Below are 16,954 nucleotides of genomic sequence, written 5' to 3' on the forward strand. Positions count from 1 at the left end.
GGAGGTCACAAGAGGGTGTCTGATCCCCTAGAACTGGAGATAAGGATGGTTGTGAGCCACAATTGGTGTGCTGGGATCTGAACCCAGGTCCCCTGCAAGAACAACCACTGGGACATTTCTCTCCAGACTCAAGACTCTTTTATGCTTTTCGCAAGTGGATGGAACATCCAGAAAGCAAGGGAAGAACTACTCTATTGTTATTCAAGACCTATCACACAGATATTCTTCTCTTTTCTTTGCTTTGAGCTGCAACACCACATCTTGCTTCTCACCCTCCTTTTTCTCTCTCTTCTGAGATAGGTCCTCATTATGTTACCCAGGATGGTCTCAAATTCAGACCATCTGAATTCTCAAGTGCCAAAAATACCAGTGTGTCACTGCCTTCCACTGTCCTACCTTTGCAGTCAATCACAGTGTGGTTGCACTTCCCCACTGTTCTTCCTTAACATTATTTCACATATTTTTCAACTGCTCTATTAGCTATTATTAATGTAGTCATATAGTTTTAATTATGCCATATCTTGTCTTATTATACATTTAAGAATATAGCCTAGCCTAGTAATTTTCAATATTTAATTTTTAAATTTTTTTTTTAAAAAAATTACATTATTGGGCTGGAGAGATGGCTCAGCGGTTAAGAGCAGTGGCTGCTCTTCCAAAGGTCCTGAGTTCAATTCCCAGCAACCACATGGTGGCTCACAACCATCTGAAATGAGATCTGATGCTCTCTTCTGGCCTGCAGGCAGACATACAGACAGACTATTGTATATATACATGGAGCTAAAGAGGACAACTACATGGGCATTGGTATTCTCTTTCTACTATGAGGGTCTGAGAGACTGAGATCAGGTTATCAGACAACTTTTTTTTTTTTTTGAGACAGGGTTTCTCTGTGGTTTTGGTTCCTGTCCTGGAACTAGCTCTTGTAGACCAGGCTGGTCTCGAACTCACAGAGATCCGCCTGCCTCTGCCTCCCGAGTGCTGGGATTAAAGGTGTGCCCCACCACCGCCTGGCTATCAGGCAACTTTATTCATTGAGCCCTCACATTTACGTTTTGAAAAACCATATATTACTACGTTCACATCAGGCATGCATGGTAAACTGTTGTCTGTAACTCCAGCACTCGGGAAAATTAAAACAGCAGGATCCAGTGAGACTCTGTCTCAAAAAAAAAAGGAAAAAAAAGTTAAAAATGTATGCATTTTCTCAGAAGTCTGAAGGCCAGAGCACATCTAAATAACAAAATGTCAAGAGCAGCGTGAGAAAGATGGCTCCACAGCGATCCAGAGACAGTCTGTGATGGCCGACGAAGCCAGAACACTGCGGGACTGGATTACCTGTCTAACCCTGGATGATCGTCTTTCTCCTTTTCTTGTTTTCTCATCATCAGATTCACCCTTTTCTTCAGAAAAAGAGGAGCTCTTTCCTACCAAATGAAAGAAAATCAAGTTACATTCATGATCTGAAAACCCTGATTTATAACTTTCTAAAATCCAATCAATCATTACCTACAAGCTGTTCATGAATACATTTCCACATACAGGCTCACGACTACACAAGTCCCAGGGGCGCTCTATTTATTTATTTATTTATTTATTTATTTATTTATTATGTATACAATAGTCTGTCTGTGTGTATGTCTGCAGGTCGGAAGAGGGCACCAGACCTCATTACAGATGGTTGTGAGCCACCATGTAGTTGCCAGGAATTGAACTCAGGACCTTTGGAAGAGCAGGCAATGCTCTTAACCGCTGAGCCATCTCTCCAGCCCCCAGGGGTTCTTTTAATAACTGTATGTTTAGGGATGTTTAAGACCGCAAATGACTCAGAAGTTAAAGTAACTTCCAGGAACTTTAAAGTGTCCAGCAGGGGAACAGAAATATAAAATGCACCTATTTCTATAATGTCTTTTGGTATTCTGAAGCAGAACTTGAGAGTTTACCACTCTGAGGCCTGGAATGGTCATTTACACATACAATGTCAGCCCTCTAGAGGTTGAGGCAGGAGAATTGCCATGAGTTCAAGGCCAGCACAAGTTGCTACTTGTTGAGTTCCCAGGTTGTCCTGGACTACAGTGCGAGGCTGTCTCAAAAACATAAAACCTGGCCGGGCGGTGGTGGCGCACGCCTTTAATCCCAGCACTCGGGAGGCAGAGGCAGGCGGATCTCCTGGGAGTTCGAGGCCAGCCTGGTCTACAAGAGCTAGTTCCAGGACAGGCACCAAAGCTACAGAGAAACCCTGTCTCGAAAAACAAAAACAAACAAACAAAAAAAAACCCAAAAACAAAAACACCCATAAAACCAGGAAGTCTTCATTGCTTTGTATCCACTTAAAAAATTATTTTATGCATATGTTTTGCTTGCACATGTGTGCAAGTTTTCCTCTTGTGTCTTTAGAGGCCAGAGAAGACATCAGATTCCCTAGAACCAAAGTTCCAGATGGTTGTGATACACCATGCAGGTGCCAAGAATCAAGCCTAGGTCCTCTGCAAGATCAGCCAGTGCTCTGAACTGCATAGGTGCCTCTCCACTCCCTACTATCACTCTTGGAAAGCTTGCCTAGTACCATTATTTATTAGTAACCCCTTACCCAAAACACTGGGAAAGAAAACTCAGAACCGGGGCTGGAGAGATGGCTCAGTGGTTAAGAGCATTGCCTGCTCTTCCAAAGGTTCTGAGTTCAATTCCCAGCAACCACATGGTGGCTCACAACCATCTGTAATTAGGTCTGGTGCCCTCTTGTGGCCTTCAGGCATACACACAGACAGAATATTGTATGCATAATAAATAAGTAAATAAATGTTTAAAAAAAAAAAAAAAAAAAAAAAAAAGAAAACTCAGAACCTTGTGCATGTGTAACAAGCACTGCAGGGGGCTGGACTCAGCAGTTAAGAGCTCTTGAACTCAGAACCTTGTGCATGTGTAACAAGCACTGCAGGGGCTGGACTCAGCAGTTAAGAGCTCTTGAACTCAGAACCTTGTGCATGTGTAACAAGCACTGCAGGGGCTGGACTCAGCAGTTAAGAGCTCTTGAACTCAGAACCTTGTGCATGTGTAACAAGCACTGCAGGGGCTGGACTCAGCAGTTAAGAGCTCTTGAACTCAGAACCTTGTGCATGTGTAACAAGCACTGCAGGGGCTGGACTCAGCAGTTAAGAGCTCTTGAACTCAGAACCTTGTGCATGTGTAACAAGCACTGCAGGGGCTGGACTCAGCAGTTAAGAGCTCTTGCTGCTCTTTCAGAGGACCTGGGTTTTATTTCCGACACCTGCATGGTGGGTTACACTCATCCGTAACTCCAATTTCAGGAGGTCTGAAACCCTCTCCTGGCCATCCTGGGCACCAGGCATTTAAGAGATGCGCAAGGCACACAAAAGTATCTATACATATAAAAAGCATGAACTGGAAAATTCTTGTTTACTACCAATATTAAATACTATACCCCTTCTTTCGGCTTGAGATGAGGTACTGCTATGTAGCCAAAGCTAGCTTGGATCCTTTTGTCTTGGATTACTGCATGCTACAATTTATATGTGTGAGCTGTGCTAGCTCTACTGCTAGGTTTGATCAATCTATTATGAGTAAATATACCAGTCAATCTGTATAATCATAAACTCAAGAAATGAGTAAGAAAAGAAGTCAGGGACACAGCTCAGCAGTGTGGAACGCTCAGTTAGCCAAGTGGCAAAGACCTGAGCCAAAGCTCCCAGGGATTAAAAAATAAAAGATGTCCATTGACAATTAATTCAAGCTAAATGAACAGGGCTTTAGAACTGGGTCCTCTTGACTATGTTTTGCACATTGGAATTCAAGGTAGAACTTTTTTTCTTTCTTGCAAGAAAAAGTTTGAAAATTACCAACCTAGACCATGCAAGTAAATCCACATAAAACTGGAAAAAGTTTCACTATATTCCACAAATGAAATTATGGAAAATTTACTTAAGCAATTTAAGTCTCAAAATCTTAACTAAGAAAAAGAAGGGCATGAACTGGAAAATTCTTGTTTACTACCAATATTAAATACTATATGGAAGATCTGAGCACAGCTCAGCGGAGAGTGCAAGCTTATAACCACACAGGTAGTACTAGGTTGAATTAGAAAACAGCATGGGGCGGGCGTGTGACTGGAGAGACTGGCTCAGCAGTTAAGAGTACTGGCTGCTCTTTGGTGGTGGTGGTGGTGTGGTGCTGTGTGTGTGTGTGTTAGATTTCCAGCAATCAAATGGTAGCTCACAACCAGCTGCAACTCCAGTTCCAGGGGATCTGATGCCCTCTTCTGAGTTCCACAAGCACTGTAATGTGGTATAGACACATATGCAGACAAAACACAAATACACACAAAATAAAACTTAAAACACAGCATAAGGATGGGAAGGGAGTATTTACTACAAGAGTGGGTGGCTTATGAGGACGGTGCTTATCTAATAATGCACAAAGCTTAGGTTTAATGTCCAATGAGGGAAGAGAGCAATGAAGATAACTACATTCCAAATAATTAGTTAAAACAGGCTTAACTTTAGTTTTTTTCTTTCCTTTTTCTTTGAGAAAGGGTTTCTCTATGTAGACCTGGCTGCCCTAGAACTTGTTCTATAGATCCAGTTGGCCTTGAACTCAGAAATCCAGCAGTCTCTGACTCCCGGGTGCTAGGATTAAAGGCGTGCGCCATCATTGCCTGGTTTGGAGTTAACTTTAATATAGTATAAAAGGCCTACGTCTGGGCTAGAGATAAAGTTCAGCCTGTTGAGCAGGCACAAAGCCTTAGTTTAGTCCTGACCACCAAGACGCCCACTAAGAAGAAAGGTTAAACCACACAGAAAGCACGACCTACACAAGTAAGTATTTAAACTAGTGTTAAATAATTCTGATGGTGTAAGATCTGCTGTTGTCTCGAGATAGCAATAATCTAAAATGAACTAAGCTTTGATTGTAATACAGTCAAGCTAAAACTAATAAAACCAAGACTGTGAACATTTTTATAAAATTTTATTCCACGATTACTTGATTAACTGGATCTCTGAAATGATATAATTTCATACCAGAGTAAATAAACACTTGAAATAAGGTTTTTGTTTGTTTGTTTTTCTAACAGGATCTATGTGACATACAGAGACTAGAGTCTAGACTCTTGCAAACATTTGAGGCATCTTAAGATATTATTGGTGGGACTACACAATTCATAATTCAATGATCTGGAATAGGTTAAATTATCAAGTAAACAAAACTAAAAGAAGAGATAACTGGGGCTAGAGAGATGGCTCAGTGGTTAAGAGCATTGCCTGCTCTTCCAGAGGTCCTGAGTTCAATTCCCAGGAACTACATGGTGGCGCACAACCATATGTAATGAAATTGGTGCCCTCTTCTGGCCTGCAGAACACTGTATACATAATAAATAAATCTTAGAGAGAGAGAGAGAGAGAGAGAGAGAGAGAGAGAGGAGGAGAGAAGAGAAGAGATAATTGTTTCTCACTCAGTGGGGTGCTCACGTCCTTAATCCCAGCACTAATGCAAAGGCAGGTGGATCTGTGAATTTAAGGCCAGTCTGGTCTACAAAGTTGAGTTCAGGACAGGAGGATTTACTTAAAGAAAAAGAAAAAGGAGAAAGAAAGAAAAAAAAAAAAGCAAAGCTCCTTTGGCAAAAGAAAAGAAAGAAGTTAATTTATCTTTTAAGCAAAAACAAGGTCAGATATGATAACACGCTTCTAGACTCCCAGGACCTGAGAAATAGCAGGATAAAGAATTCAAGGCCAGCCAGGTGGTGGTGGCGTACACCTTTAATTCCAACACGGGAGGCAGAGGCAGGTGGATTTCTGTGAGTTTGAGGCCAGCCTGGTTTACAAAGCGAGTTCCAGGTCAGGCTCCAAAAAGTCACAGAGAAACACTGTCTCGAAAAACTAAAAAAATTCACGGTTACCCTGGACTTCATGGTGACTTCAAAGTCATCTGAGATGGTAAGACTGAGCTAGTAAGGAAATGTCTAAGAACACAAGGGTCAGAGATGCAGCTCATCAGTACAGCACTTGCACATGGTACAGGCTCTGGGTTCAATCCCTAGCACTATTAAGAAACAAAACAAAGCAAAACAAACAACAACAAAAAGGCAATAAAAAAGCTGTATATAAAGTTGGCCAGAGATAAATGTCTTTGGAGCCAAAGGCAAGTTTTATTAAGTTGTAATTTACAAATTAAACATACCCAAGTTTAAGAGATTTTATTCTTCACCTAATGTAAACTGTAGGTTAGTCTAATGTACATTATTTTGGATACCATACCGTAAAACCTCAGTAACAGGATTCTGGATAATTATTTCTTTGGAAGCACTAGGAGGTCACCAAAGAGATCTGGGAAAATAGGTAAGCTGTTCAGTTCTGACAATCACTTTTATAAAAGTCACGAAAACTCAAAGGGATCCTCAGAATGAAATAAGCAATCACTAACAACACAAAACATTCGGAGGTGGAGGATAGTGTCTTAATTAACTGGAAGGTGTTACCATGTGATCCCAGCCTGAGACAGCTGGTATCTTTTATTATCAATACCTAACCACATCAATGTTTAAAGTCAGATGTTAATATATGTAGACATTGAGCACTTTACCTAAAGGCAAACCCAATGCTACCAACAGGCTAATAATAAAGGAAATTCAAGGCTTGAAAAAAAGTTTCTCATTTCCAAATGTCCAAAGCCAGAAGCCTTCAGAAGAAAGGGAAAAGTGGCTGCTAGACAGTGAAGGAGGAATTAATATGGAGACTATATAAGGGCATTTAGGAGAGTAGTTTGAGGGCTGTTTTGGGATACAGAGAATTACTATGTATCTCAGGCCGACTCCAAATTCTCCATATTCCTGTTTTAGTTTCCTGAGTGCTGGGATTAAGTAGTTTTATTATTATTATTTTTAATCTCCGACAACAAATCCCTGGAGAGGATTTACAGGACCCAATTTAGGCAACTGGATTGCAACTACCCAAGTACCTTATCTAAACATAAGCAGCAACAATAGGGAGTCCCAGCAATGATGCCAAACTTAAATTATTACTCAGCCTTCTAAGGAATTTGTTTGGCAAATCCCTCTTAGCATCCAGACTGAGAGAAAAAAAGAGTAGGGCTACAAACTCTGTCAAAGACAGGGTAAAGCACTGAGGGCTGTTAAAGATGTATGATGGAGAGTGCAGGAAGAAACCAATATTCTCGCATATATTTTAAGATGTTTTTTCCATCTTAGTGAAAGTGCCACACATGCCTTTAATCCCAGCACTCAGGAGGCTGAGACTGGCAGATTTCCGTGGTTTCAAGGCAAGCCTGGTCTACAAAGAGTTCCAGGACAGCCAGGACTGTTACACATTGAAACCCTATCCTGAAAACTAAAAGGATGTTTTCGTATTTTTCCTTGACTGAGTTCTTAAAAACAAACATCTAATGGGGCTGAGAGATGGCTCAAGAGCACTTACTCTTCCAGAGGACCCAGGTTCAATTCCTAGCACCTAAATGGTGGCTCACAATCATCCATAACTCCAGTTCTAGGAGATCTGATTGCCCTCTTTGGATTTCTGTAGGCACCAGGCACACATGTACAAGTATATATATATATATATATATATATATATATATATACATACAGACAAAACACCCTCATAAATCTTAAAAACAACAACAGCTGCGCAGTGGTGGCATGCGCCTTTAAACCCAGGCAGATCTTTGTGAGTTCAAGGCCAGCTTGGTCTACAAGAGCTAGTCCCAGGACAGGCTCCAAAGCTACAGAGAAACCCTGTCTCGAAAAACCAACCAACCAACCAACCAACCAACCAACCAATCTTCCTGTAGGAATTTTCTTTATAGAATATAAGAAAGATTACTAGAATACAACTACAGATCCTAATATAACAGTGGAAAACTATTCTTTTGGTTAATTATTTCTACATCAAATTAGTCAAGGAAACTAACTGGGAGATTAAGAAGGAAAAAGATTCACAGAGCAGGATCCAGGAATTCTACAAAACAGTCTACAAAAACAAGTAAGTGCCAGGTAGTGGTGGCTCACGCCTTTAATCCCAGCACTCAAGAGGCAGAGGCAGGTGGATCTGAGTTCAAGGCCAGCCTGGTCCACAGAGTGAGTTCCAGGACAGTCAGGGTTACACAGAGAAACTGTCTCAAAAAACTAAAACAATAAATAAATAGCAAAACCAAACAAACAAGTGAACAAAGCACTTAGCTGTTACTAGAAAACTTATTCCAACCAAACTCTTACTACTAAAGAGTACAACAGTGTAGCAAGCTGCGTGGAATCACAACTGATGGAGATGTATAATCAACTCCTGAGATGGCTAAGGCCTGACCTATGCCTGATCAAGCAATGATCATCAGCTGCTTGCATATGCGTGGGCCTATGGGCAGTGCCCACCTGGCAATCCGGGATTGGCAGCCCATGCCTACTTAAGGGCTGGGAGAGGTTTGCCCGGTAAGAGAGGGGAAAAGAGAGAAAGAGGAGATAAATTGCTGTGAATAAAGTCCTGAAAACTGCTGCAAGAAGAGCTCCGGGTGTTGCATTTTTCCTTGCTGGTCGAGGGTGGACGCCACACAACAGAAGAGGCAATGGCCTTTCTTCAAGTACCTACATGGAGGGGTGGTATGACTGAGCTCTATCAGCCCTGATTCCGGGTGTTCCCTGATTTGGGGATAGAGAATGTCAATCTATCATAGGCCAGTAAACTATAACAATGACAGCTTGCCATTTGGGTTTTCCTTTTTGTTTTTCAGAGTCTTGTTAACTAGACCCTGCTGCCCGGCTACTTACCACACAGTGCAAGCTGATCTGGAACTTGAGGCAATCCTTTGCCCAGCCTTCCTAACCTGGAGTTACAGACCTTCACTACTCTGTTGTCCTTACTTCTTATATTTATTTATTTCTGTGTGGGTGAGCATGCATGTTATGGCAGGTGGAGGTCAGAGGGCAGCTTGTGGGACTTGGTTCTCTCTTTCCACCACCTGGGTTCTGGGACCCAAACTCAATGAACTTGTCAGGCTTGGCATCAAGTGTTCTTCCATATCAAGCTCACCGTCACTCCCACATCTGTTTTGCAGTGTTTGTGACTGAACCCAGGACCTCATGATACTAGACACGTGTTCTATCACCAAACTACATTCCCAGCCCTGTACCACATTTTCATATTTTTTTAATTGTTGAGAATTAGATTTTACTGGCCAGCTTGGTCTAGATAGCAAGTTCCAGGTTAGTTAGGAATTATATTTTACTTATTGTGTGTATGTTTATTTAAGTATGTGGGCATGTACATACCACAACACAATGTGAAGGTCAGAGGGTAACCTTTGGAAATTCTTTCCATTTCGTGGGGCTCAGGGAATCAAACTCGGGTTATTAAGTTGGTAACAACCATCTTTACCCATTGAGCCATCCCATGGGCTCGACAACATCATCATCAAGACTGGGCCTCTCTACTAGTCCTGGCTGTTCTTGCACTTGCTATAGAGAAGCAAGTTTTTGAACTGAAGAGACCATCCTGCCTCTGCCTCCCAAGCACTTGCCACTATACCCAGACTTCTTTATTTTTTTGTAATATGAGGCCTTGATAAATTGCCAGACTGGCCACAACACAGAAACCTCATGAGTAGCTGGCATTGAACAAGCGCCACCATGTCTGGCTGTATCATATCTTTAGTGAGATGCATATCCTAGCCAAGATTAGAAGAAAAGTCTCCGAGATTAGGAGAAAAGTCTCTGGCATAAAATACAGTGGAGAGCACTGAAGGCAATTGTTGGCTGTACTCCACAACTTACTAAATTCCTGTTTTTTAATTTACTTTTTTCCTCTTTTTCCCCTCTGGGTATTTTTTTCCTCTATCAATTATAATCACAGATAAAGTTCTGCTGAGGATCTAAACCACAGAAGACTGGTTATCCTCTCAAAATGGCTGCTTTTGAAACCTATTCTGTATAAGGACTCACTGTTCACTTTCATTTCAAATTACATTTAGAATGGAGGTGTGTGTGTGTGCGCACAGTCACGCACCAGAGGGCAACCTTGGGTGTTTTGAATGCTTTCCATCTTGTCCTTCAAGAAAGGATCACTTGCTGGCCAGGAGCTTGCTGAGCAGGATAGTCTGGTTGGCCAATGAGCCTCAGGGATACCAGTCTCCTCCCTAGTGCTGGGACCACAGGTACAGCATGTATTCAGCTTTTTTTTTGGCATAAGTTCTGGGGCCCACACTCAGGTTCTCAAGCCCTTGATTGACCGAGCTGTCTCCTAGTCCCCAGGAGGTCTTTCTCAAAAACCACAGGGAATTACAAAAAAAAAAAACAAAAAAAACCAAACAAACAAACAAAAAAAACAAACAAAAAAGGTTCCCTACTTACCTAGAAAAATTTAAAAGTTCATATTTACTGGCTTGGCAATAAAGACTTCTATAATATTGTTTCAATCTATATTATAAGTTGTATTTTAAAGTATTTTTGAAAACGAGTAACTTTACCCTGGTGGTATTAGTCTAAGTGTATTGTCCCTCCTTTAAAAATACCACAGCGGCTGGAGACAAATGGTCAGTTGTTAAGAGTACTTGCTACTTCTCTCCCAGGACACACACTGGGAGGCTCACAGCGCCTTCAGTTCCAGATAGGATTCTCCTTCTGGCTTCCTCAGAAACCTACACACATCTTAAATATACTCACACACACATCGAAAAAACTGCAGTACTCCTATCTTTATTATGTCTTTGTACCATTCTAAAAATAATTCTTAAAATCTGTGGCAATTTAAACTCTTACTGATTTCTAAGGAGTGTTTCAAATCTGTATCTCTGCCTCAAGGCAATCTCTAATTACTCCTCCAGTACTGAGATTGTTCACTATTTTTTTTTGTAAAGATTTATTTATTATGTATACAGTATTCTGTCTGACTGTATGCTTGCTGGCCAGAAGAGGGCACCAGATCTCATTACAGATGGTTGTGAGCCACCATGTGGGTGCTGGGAATTGAACTCAGGACCTCTGGAAGAGCAGTCAGTGCTCCTAACCTCTGAGCCATCTCTCCAGCCTCCTGTTCACTATTTTTTTAACTTTATGTATGTAAGTGTTTTTGCCTTGATGTATGTCTATGTATTATTTGTGTGCCTGATGCCTGTGGAGGCCACAAGAGGGTATCAGATCTCCTGGAACTGGAGATACACATGGTTGTTAGCTGCCCTGTGGATGCTGGGAATCAAACTCAGATCCCCCAGAAGAGCAGTCCCAGATCTCTCACTCTGATGATGTTAGCACTTGAGAGGCAAGGAACAGAGACCCCAAGACTAAGTTTAACCTGGGGCTACACAGTAAAACCTTGTCTTAAAAAACAGAACAGCTGGGCAAAGCGGTGTACACCTTTAATCTCAGCATTCAAGGGGCAGAGGGAGATGAATCCTTGTGAGTTTGAAACAGCCTGGTACACAGCAAGTCCCAGGGCTACAGAAAGACCCAGTTTCAGAAAAACAAAATCAAAATAAAACAAAGGGCAGACAAGATGGCTCAGTGGGTAAAGAGACCCTGAAATCATGGAAGGAGAGAGTCAACTTAAGTTGTCACCTCCACCTGTGAGCCGCGGCACTGGAGCATCCAAACACACACACTAAATAAATGAATGCAATTTTTAAAAAAAACCCTATGGAAGAGGGTTAAAGAGATGGCTCAGTGGTTAAGAGCATATACCACTCTTCCTGAGAACCCTAGCTTCGTTCCCAGCATTCATGTCAGGTGGCTATACCCCCTGTAATTCCAGCTCCAGGGGATCCAATGCACTCTTGCAAACAGATACACATAATTAAAACTACAAAATAATAATCTTAAAAAAAAAGTATGGTATATGTGTATCACTTGTGTCATATACTTACTATCTTTCATTTTTAAAGTTTTATGTGCAATTCTCTTTACCAACAGACAATACATGTACTAACATCCAATATACTCTAATAACAGAAATATGTATCCAGCAGAAATTCCAATACATATTTCCATGACTTTGAGAATGGTGACAATTCATTTGTAAGAGACTCTCCCTGTCCTTTTGGATTTATAATCTGGGGAAAAGAAAAGCAGTAAAGAGCAGAGTGATCCAGTTGGGCAGTGGTGGTGCTCATCTTTAATCCCAGCACTCTGGAGGCAGAGGCAGGCGGCTTTCTGTGACTTTGATGCCAGCCTGGTTTACAGAGTGGGTTCCAGGACAGCCAGGGCTACACACAGAAAAACCCTGTCTTGAAAAAAAAACAAACATACAAACCAATTGAGAATTAACTACTTCCCTATTTGGGGAGAAAAGAGGTCCCCGAAGAACTTTTTAATCACTTCAAAATTGTCAGTGCTAAATTTAAAAGCTTCCAGGGGGGCTGGCAACACGCATATATGAAGAAAGAAAAGTGTCTATAGCCAGCAAGAACTGAGACTAAGTCTAATGACCCGAGTTCAAATTCCAGAACCCACATGGTGCCAAGAACAAACTCCTCCAAGTTGTCCTCTGACCTCCACACATGGTCTGACCCCAAATATAGTAAGGGAGGGTGGGCTACAGAGATGGACTGTTAAGAGCACTGGTTGCTCTTCTGGGTTCAATTCCAGCACCCATATGGTGGCTCACAACAGTCTGTAACTCCAGTTCCATGGGATCAGATACCCTCTTCTGAACTCATGGAGCACATACACAAAAGCAAAACACCCCTACACATACAATTCCAAAGGGACAGAGCACTTGCCTAACATGTGCTAGGCTCTGGGTTTGATCCATAAACAAAGAAATTTATTATCAACAGAATTTTCAGCTGGGTTTATAGCTTAGCTGGTAGAATACTTACCCATCATGCACCAAGCCCTAGGCTTGATCTCTCTAGCACTGAATAAAGCAGGATGTGATAGAACATACCATAATTCATGTTCAAGGGTAACTCCTGGTTACTCAGTGAACTGGAAGCCAGACTAGACTAGATTACATGTGGTTCAAAAAAAGGGGGCAGGGAGAGTTGAATGGCTGCGCATGCTTTAAACCCAGTGCTCAGGAGGCAGAGACAGGTGGATCTCTGTGAGTTCAAGTCCAGTCTAGTCTACAGAACAAGTTCCAGGACAGCCAGAGTTACCCTGTCTTGAAAACAAAATAAAACAGGCATGGTGGGGCTGGCGAGATGGCTCAGCGGTTAAGAGCATTGCCTGCTCTTCCGAAGGTCCTGAGTTCAATTCCCAGCAACCACATGGTGGCTCACAACCATCTGTAATGAGGTCTGGTGCCCTCTTCTGGCCTGCAGGCATACACTCAGACAGAATACTATATACATAATAAATAAAAAAAAAAAAGGCATGGTGGTGTCTCAGTGGTTAAGAACACTTACTACTCTTACAGAGGACCCAGGTTCAGTTCCTGGCACTCACATGTGAGTTCACAACTACCTTTAACTCCAATTCAAGGGCATGTAACGCCCTCTTATAGCTCCCCTGGGCACCAGGCACACATGAGATGCACACACATACATGTAAACAAAATATTTATACATATAAAATAAAAATAAACAATTTCTAAAAATTCCCCTCAAGGACTAAGACTAGGATCAAAAAAATAGACACTAATAACCAATTTAAGACCTTATATAAAATAAGTCTCAAAGGTTCTTCACTTTTTTTTAACCTAGTATTACTATCACATGAAAAACTCAATCTTACTTGAACCAATTATACAAATTAGGTTAAAGTTCTTCATACTATGTTCACAAAACAGTCTGCATTGCCTTTAACAGCACTCAGTATAACTGTATACATAATGATTTTATCAATACCCATCTATTTACTAGACTTTAAATTTCCTTATGACAGACATCTTTTCTTCTAGTATATTCTGGGGCCAAGTACATACCTGGTATACAACAGGCATGTAAACAGTAGATGTCAAATCTGGGAGTGGTGGCTACATGTATACATACAACAAATAAAGAGATGAAAGTTGTGACTGCTGCTGAATTCAAAGATGTATAAAAGACGGAAAAGGTACAGAGAAAATCATACTAACTGATAAGATACTGAGTAGTTAACATGTAAGTAGAACCACATTTTAAAAAGGACATAACTTGTCTAAAAACAGACATCAAACATCAGCTTTACAGAACTTCCTCGGACTTTCATGGAGGCTTATCATGAAAGGAGGCATCACTACCTCCCCCCACCAACTACGCAAGATGACAAACAGCGCAGTGGGGAGGGAGATACGTACTGGGCGATTGTCTGCTGTGTTCCAGCTCTGGTCTCTCCAGGCTGCTCTGAAAGTCAGGAGGCAGCAGGGAAGCCACTCCCTCAGGATGGATCATCTCGTCCTCCGACTCAGCTTCTGCAAAGTACACAGTGGGTCGGGGCAGGGCGGGAGTGAAGGGCTCAGCATGTGGGATTTGTAGGAGTGAAGGACGGCAGGCAAGGTTATAGATACAGACACACATACCAAAAAGAACACTGAACAAAAACAAGCGCTAAGCTCCACCTCATCTAAATGGTGGCATGACTTCCAACTCCTCTTTTACTAGGTCAAACTAAGCATCTCTTTCCCTGACACAGTCAAACTGTAACTCATCTGGCTTCACAAAACACTGAAAGCAAATGAGCAGCAGTCTCACCCGACTTATTCCTGAAATTAGTGAGACCCATCTACTTGGTATCAGAGATCAAAGCAAAGACCGTGTTAGAAGTGACAGCCGGGCTTACCTTCAAGCTCTGCAGCCTCTCGAGCTTCACGTTCTAGACGCTGCCTCAGGAGCTCCTGCTGCTTTTCCAGATACTGCTTGATGAAACTGTTCTGGCTCATCTCCTCCCCAATCTATGCAGAGGAAATGGGATAAGAAAGTCTAAGGGAGGCAGCTACTAGGTGATTAGAAAAGTCTGCATGCAGGTAACAGATACCTGAGTCATGAAGAGATACAAAAATGTTTTTCTAGTTTTAAAGGTTTTTTTTCCTCATGGGAAAGTCACATAAAAATATATTTAAACAGTTAAAGCATACAATCCAATGTGAAGTTCCATGGCTTCACAATGGCTATTCTAACTGCAGAGAAGCTCATGGTCATGTACATACTTTGGGTTTGGTTAATTTAGCTACATAACATTTTTATTTCCAAGTTTTTCTTAATAATGAATTGTTTTTTTTTAATATTTATTTATTTATTATGTATACAATATTCTGTCTGTATGCCTGAAGGCCAGAAGAGGGTGCCAGACCTCTTTACAGATGGTTGTGAGCCACCATGTGGTTGCTGGGAATTGAACTCAGGACCTTTGGAAGAGCAGGCAATGCTCTTAACCACTGAGCCATCTCTCCAGCCCCATAATGAATTGTTTTAATTATTGAAAGCTTTTAAAATTTACTTTATGTGTATGGGCACTTTGACTGTTTGTGCAGCACATGTGTAAATGCCCACAGAGTTCAGAGGAAGGTATCAGATGCCCTGGGAATGGATACATTTACCTCTGAGCTGCCACATGGACACTGAGAATCAAACCCGAGTCTTCTGGAAGAGCAGCCAGTACTCTTAATTACTGAGTTACTGCTCTAACCCACCCCAACCCTTTAAAAAAAATGCTTTAAAATGTTTATCACAAATTTAAGCTTAATATGTTAAAATGTTTTAAAAATTATTATGAGGGCTGGAGAGATGGCTCAGTAGTTAAGAACACTGGCTGCTCTTCCAGAAGACCTGGGTTCAGGTCCCTGCACCCACATGGCAGCTCACAAAGGTCCCGATCACAAAGACATACATTCAGGCAAACCACCAATGCACATAAAATAAAAATAAGTCATAAAAAAATGTACTCTTTTTTTTTTTTTGGTTTTTCGAGACAGGGTTTCTCAGTGGTTTTGGAGCCTGTCCTGGAACTAGTTCTTGTAGACCAGGCTGATCTTGCGAACTCACAGAGATCCGCCTGCCTCTGCCTCCCAAGTGCTGGGATTAAAGGCGTGCGCCACCATTGCCCGGCAAAAATTTACTCCTTAAAAAAGCTTTAAAAAATTAAAAATAAAGCCAGGCAGTGGTGGTGGTGCATGCCTTTAATCTCAGCACTTGGGAGGTAGAGGCAGAAGGATCTCTGTGAGTTCAAGGCCATCGTGATCTACAGAAGACAGCTAAAAGCACTCAAAGAAACCTTGCCTTAAAAATAAATAAATAAAACTAAAAATGATTATGAAACATTTTATTAAAAGCAACAAAAGCAAATTACCTTATAAATAAACGTGAATTTATTTAAATAATTTCTATAAACAGTAAAATCTGATAGTTTCTAAACATGTAAGACTTTTCTCTTTTAATGAGAGATTAAAAAAAGAAAACAGTCTAAGAAAGTATACCAGGGAAATGCAAAGAAATTCCATGGAGCAAGTCTACTCCATGTATCTGAATCCAAGAAACAACTCTTGAAAGATTTATCTTTCTTCTTCTTTTTTTAGGTTTTTAAGATAGAGTTTCTCTATGTAGCCCTGGCTGTCCCATAACTCACTGTGCAGGCCAGGCTGGCCTCAAATTCAGGGATTCACCTGCCTCTGCCTCCTGAGTGCTGGGATTAAATGCAGGAGCCACCACCACCCAGATGGAAGGCTTTTTCTAAACCATTCTATACTAAACATCAGAATAAATAGCTCTATGGCAAAAAGAGAAACTACATCAATATTTTATTTAAAATATTCAGTCCAAAGAGTAATGTTAGTGCATAGATAAAAAGAAGAATTTTTGGGACTATTTGAGGTCTATTTTGGGACTATTTGAGGTCTATTTTGGGACTATTTGAAGAATTTGAGGTCTCTCTACATAGTCCAGGCTGGTGGCTTCCAACTTGAAATCCTTAGGCGTTAGCACCCTCAGTCTGAGTAGTATAGGTGTGCTATCACAACGGATAGTCTTGTTGGCCCCTGTGTGTATGGGGGAGGGAGGAATAATACCTAGAGCCTACCAGTAAGCTATA

The 16,954-nt window shown here is 41.3% G+C and overlaps 1 protein-coding gene across 1 annotated transcript in view; it reads right to left on the reverse strand.

The window, feature by feature from the left end:
• The window catches only part of Acin1 (apoptotic chromatin condensation inducer 1), a 45,547-nt gene that overhangs the window by 23,176 nt on the left and 5,417 nt on the right, over positions 1-16,954 (reverse strand). Inside the window, 3 exon segments of the mRNA XM_041634202.1 lie at positions 1,339-1,427; positions 14,229-14,342; positions 14,711-14,822. Of these exon segments, the coding sequence (XP_041490136.1) occupies positions 1,339-1,427; positions 14,229-14,342; positions 14,711-14,822 (315 nt within the window).

Source organism: Microtus oregoni, unplaced genomic scaffold, assembly GCF_018167655.1.
Source record: "Microtus oregoni isolate MIOR12 unplaced genomic scaffold, Mior012 000045F_ref0000178, whole genome shotgun sequence".
In the NCBI taxonomy this organism is placed as follows: domain Eukaryota; kingdom Metazoa; phylum Chordata; class Mammalia; order Rodentia; family Cricetidae; genus Microtus; species Microtus oregoni.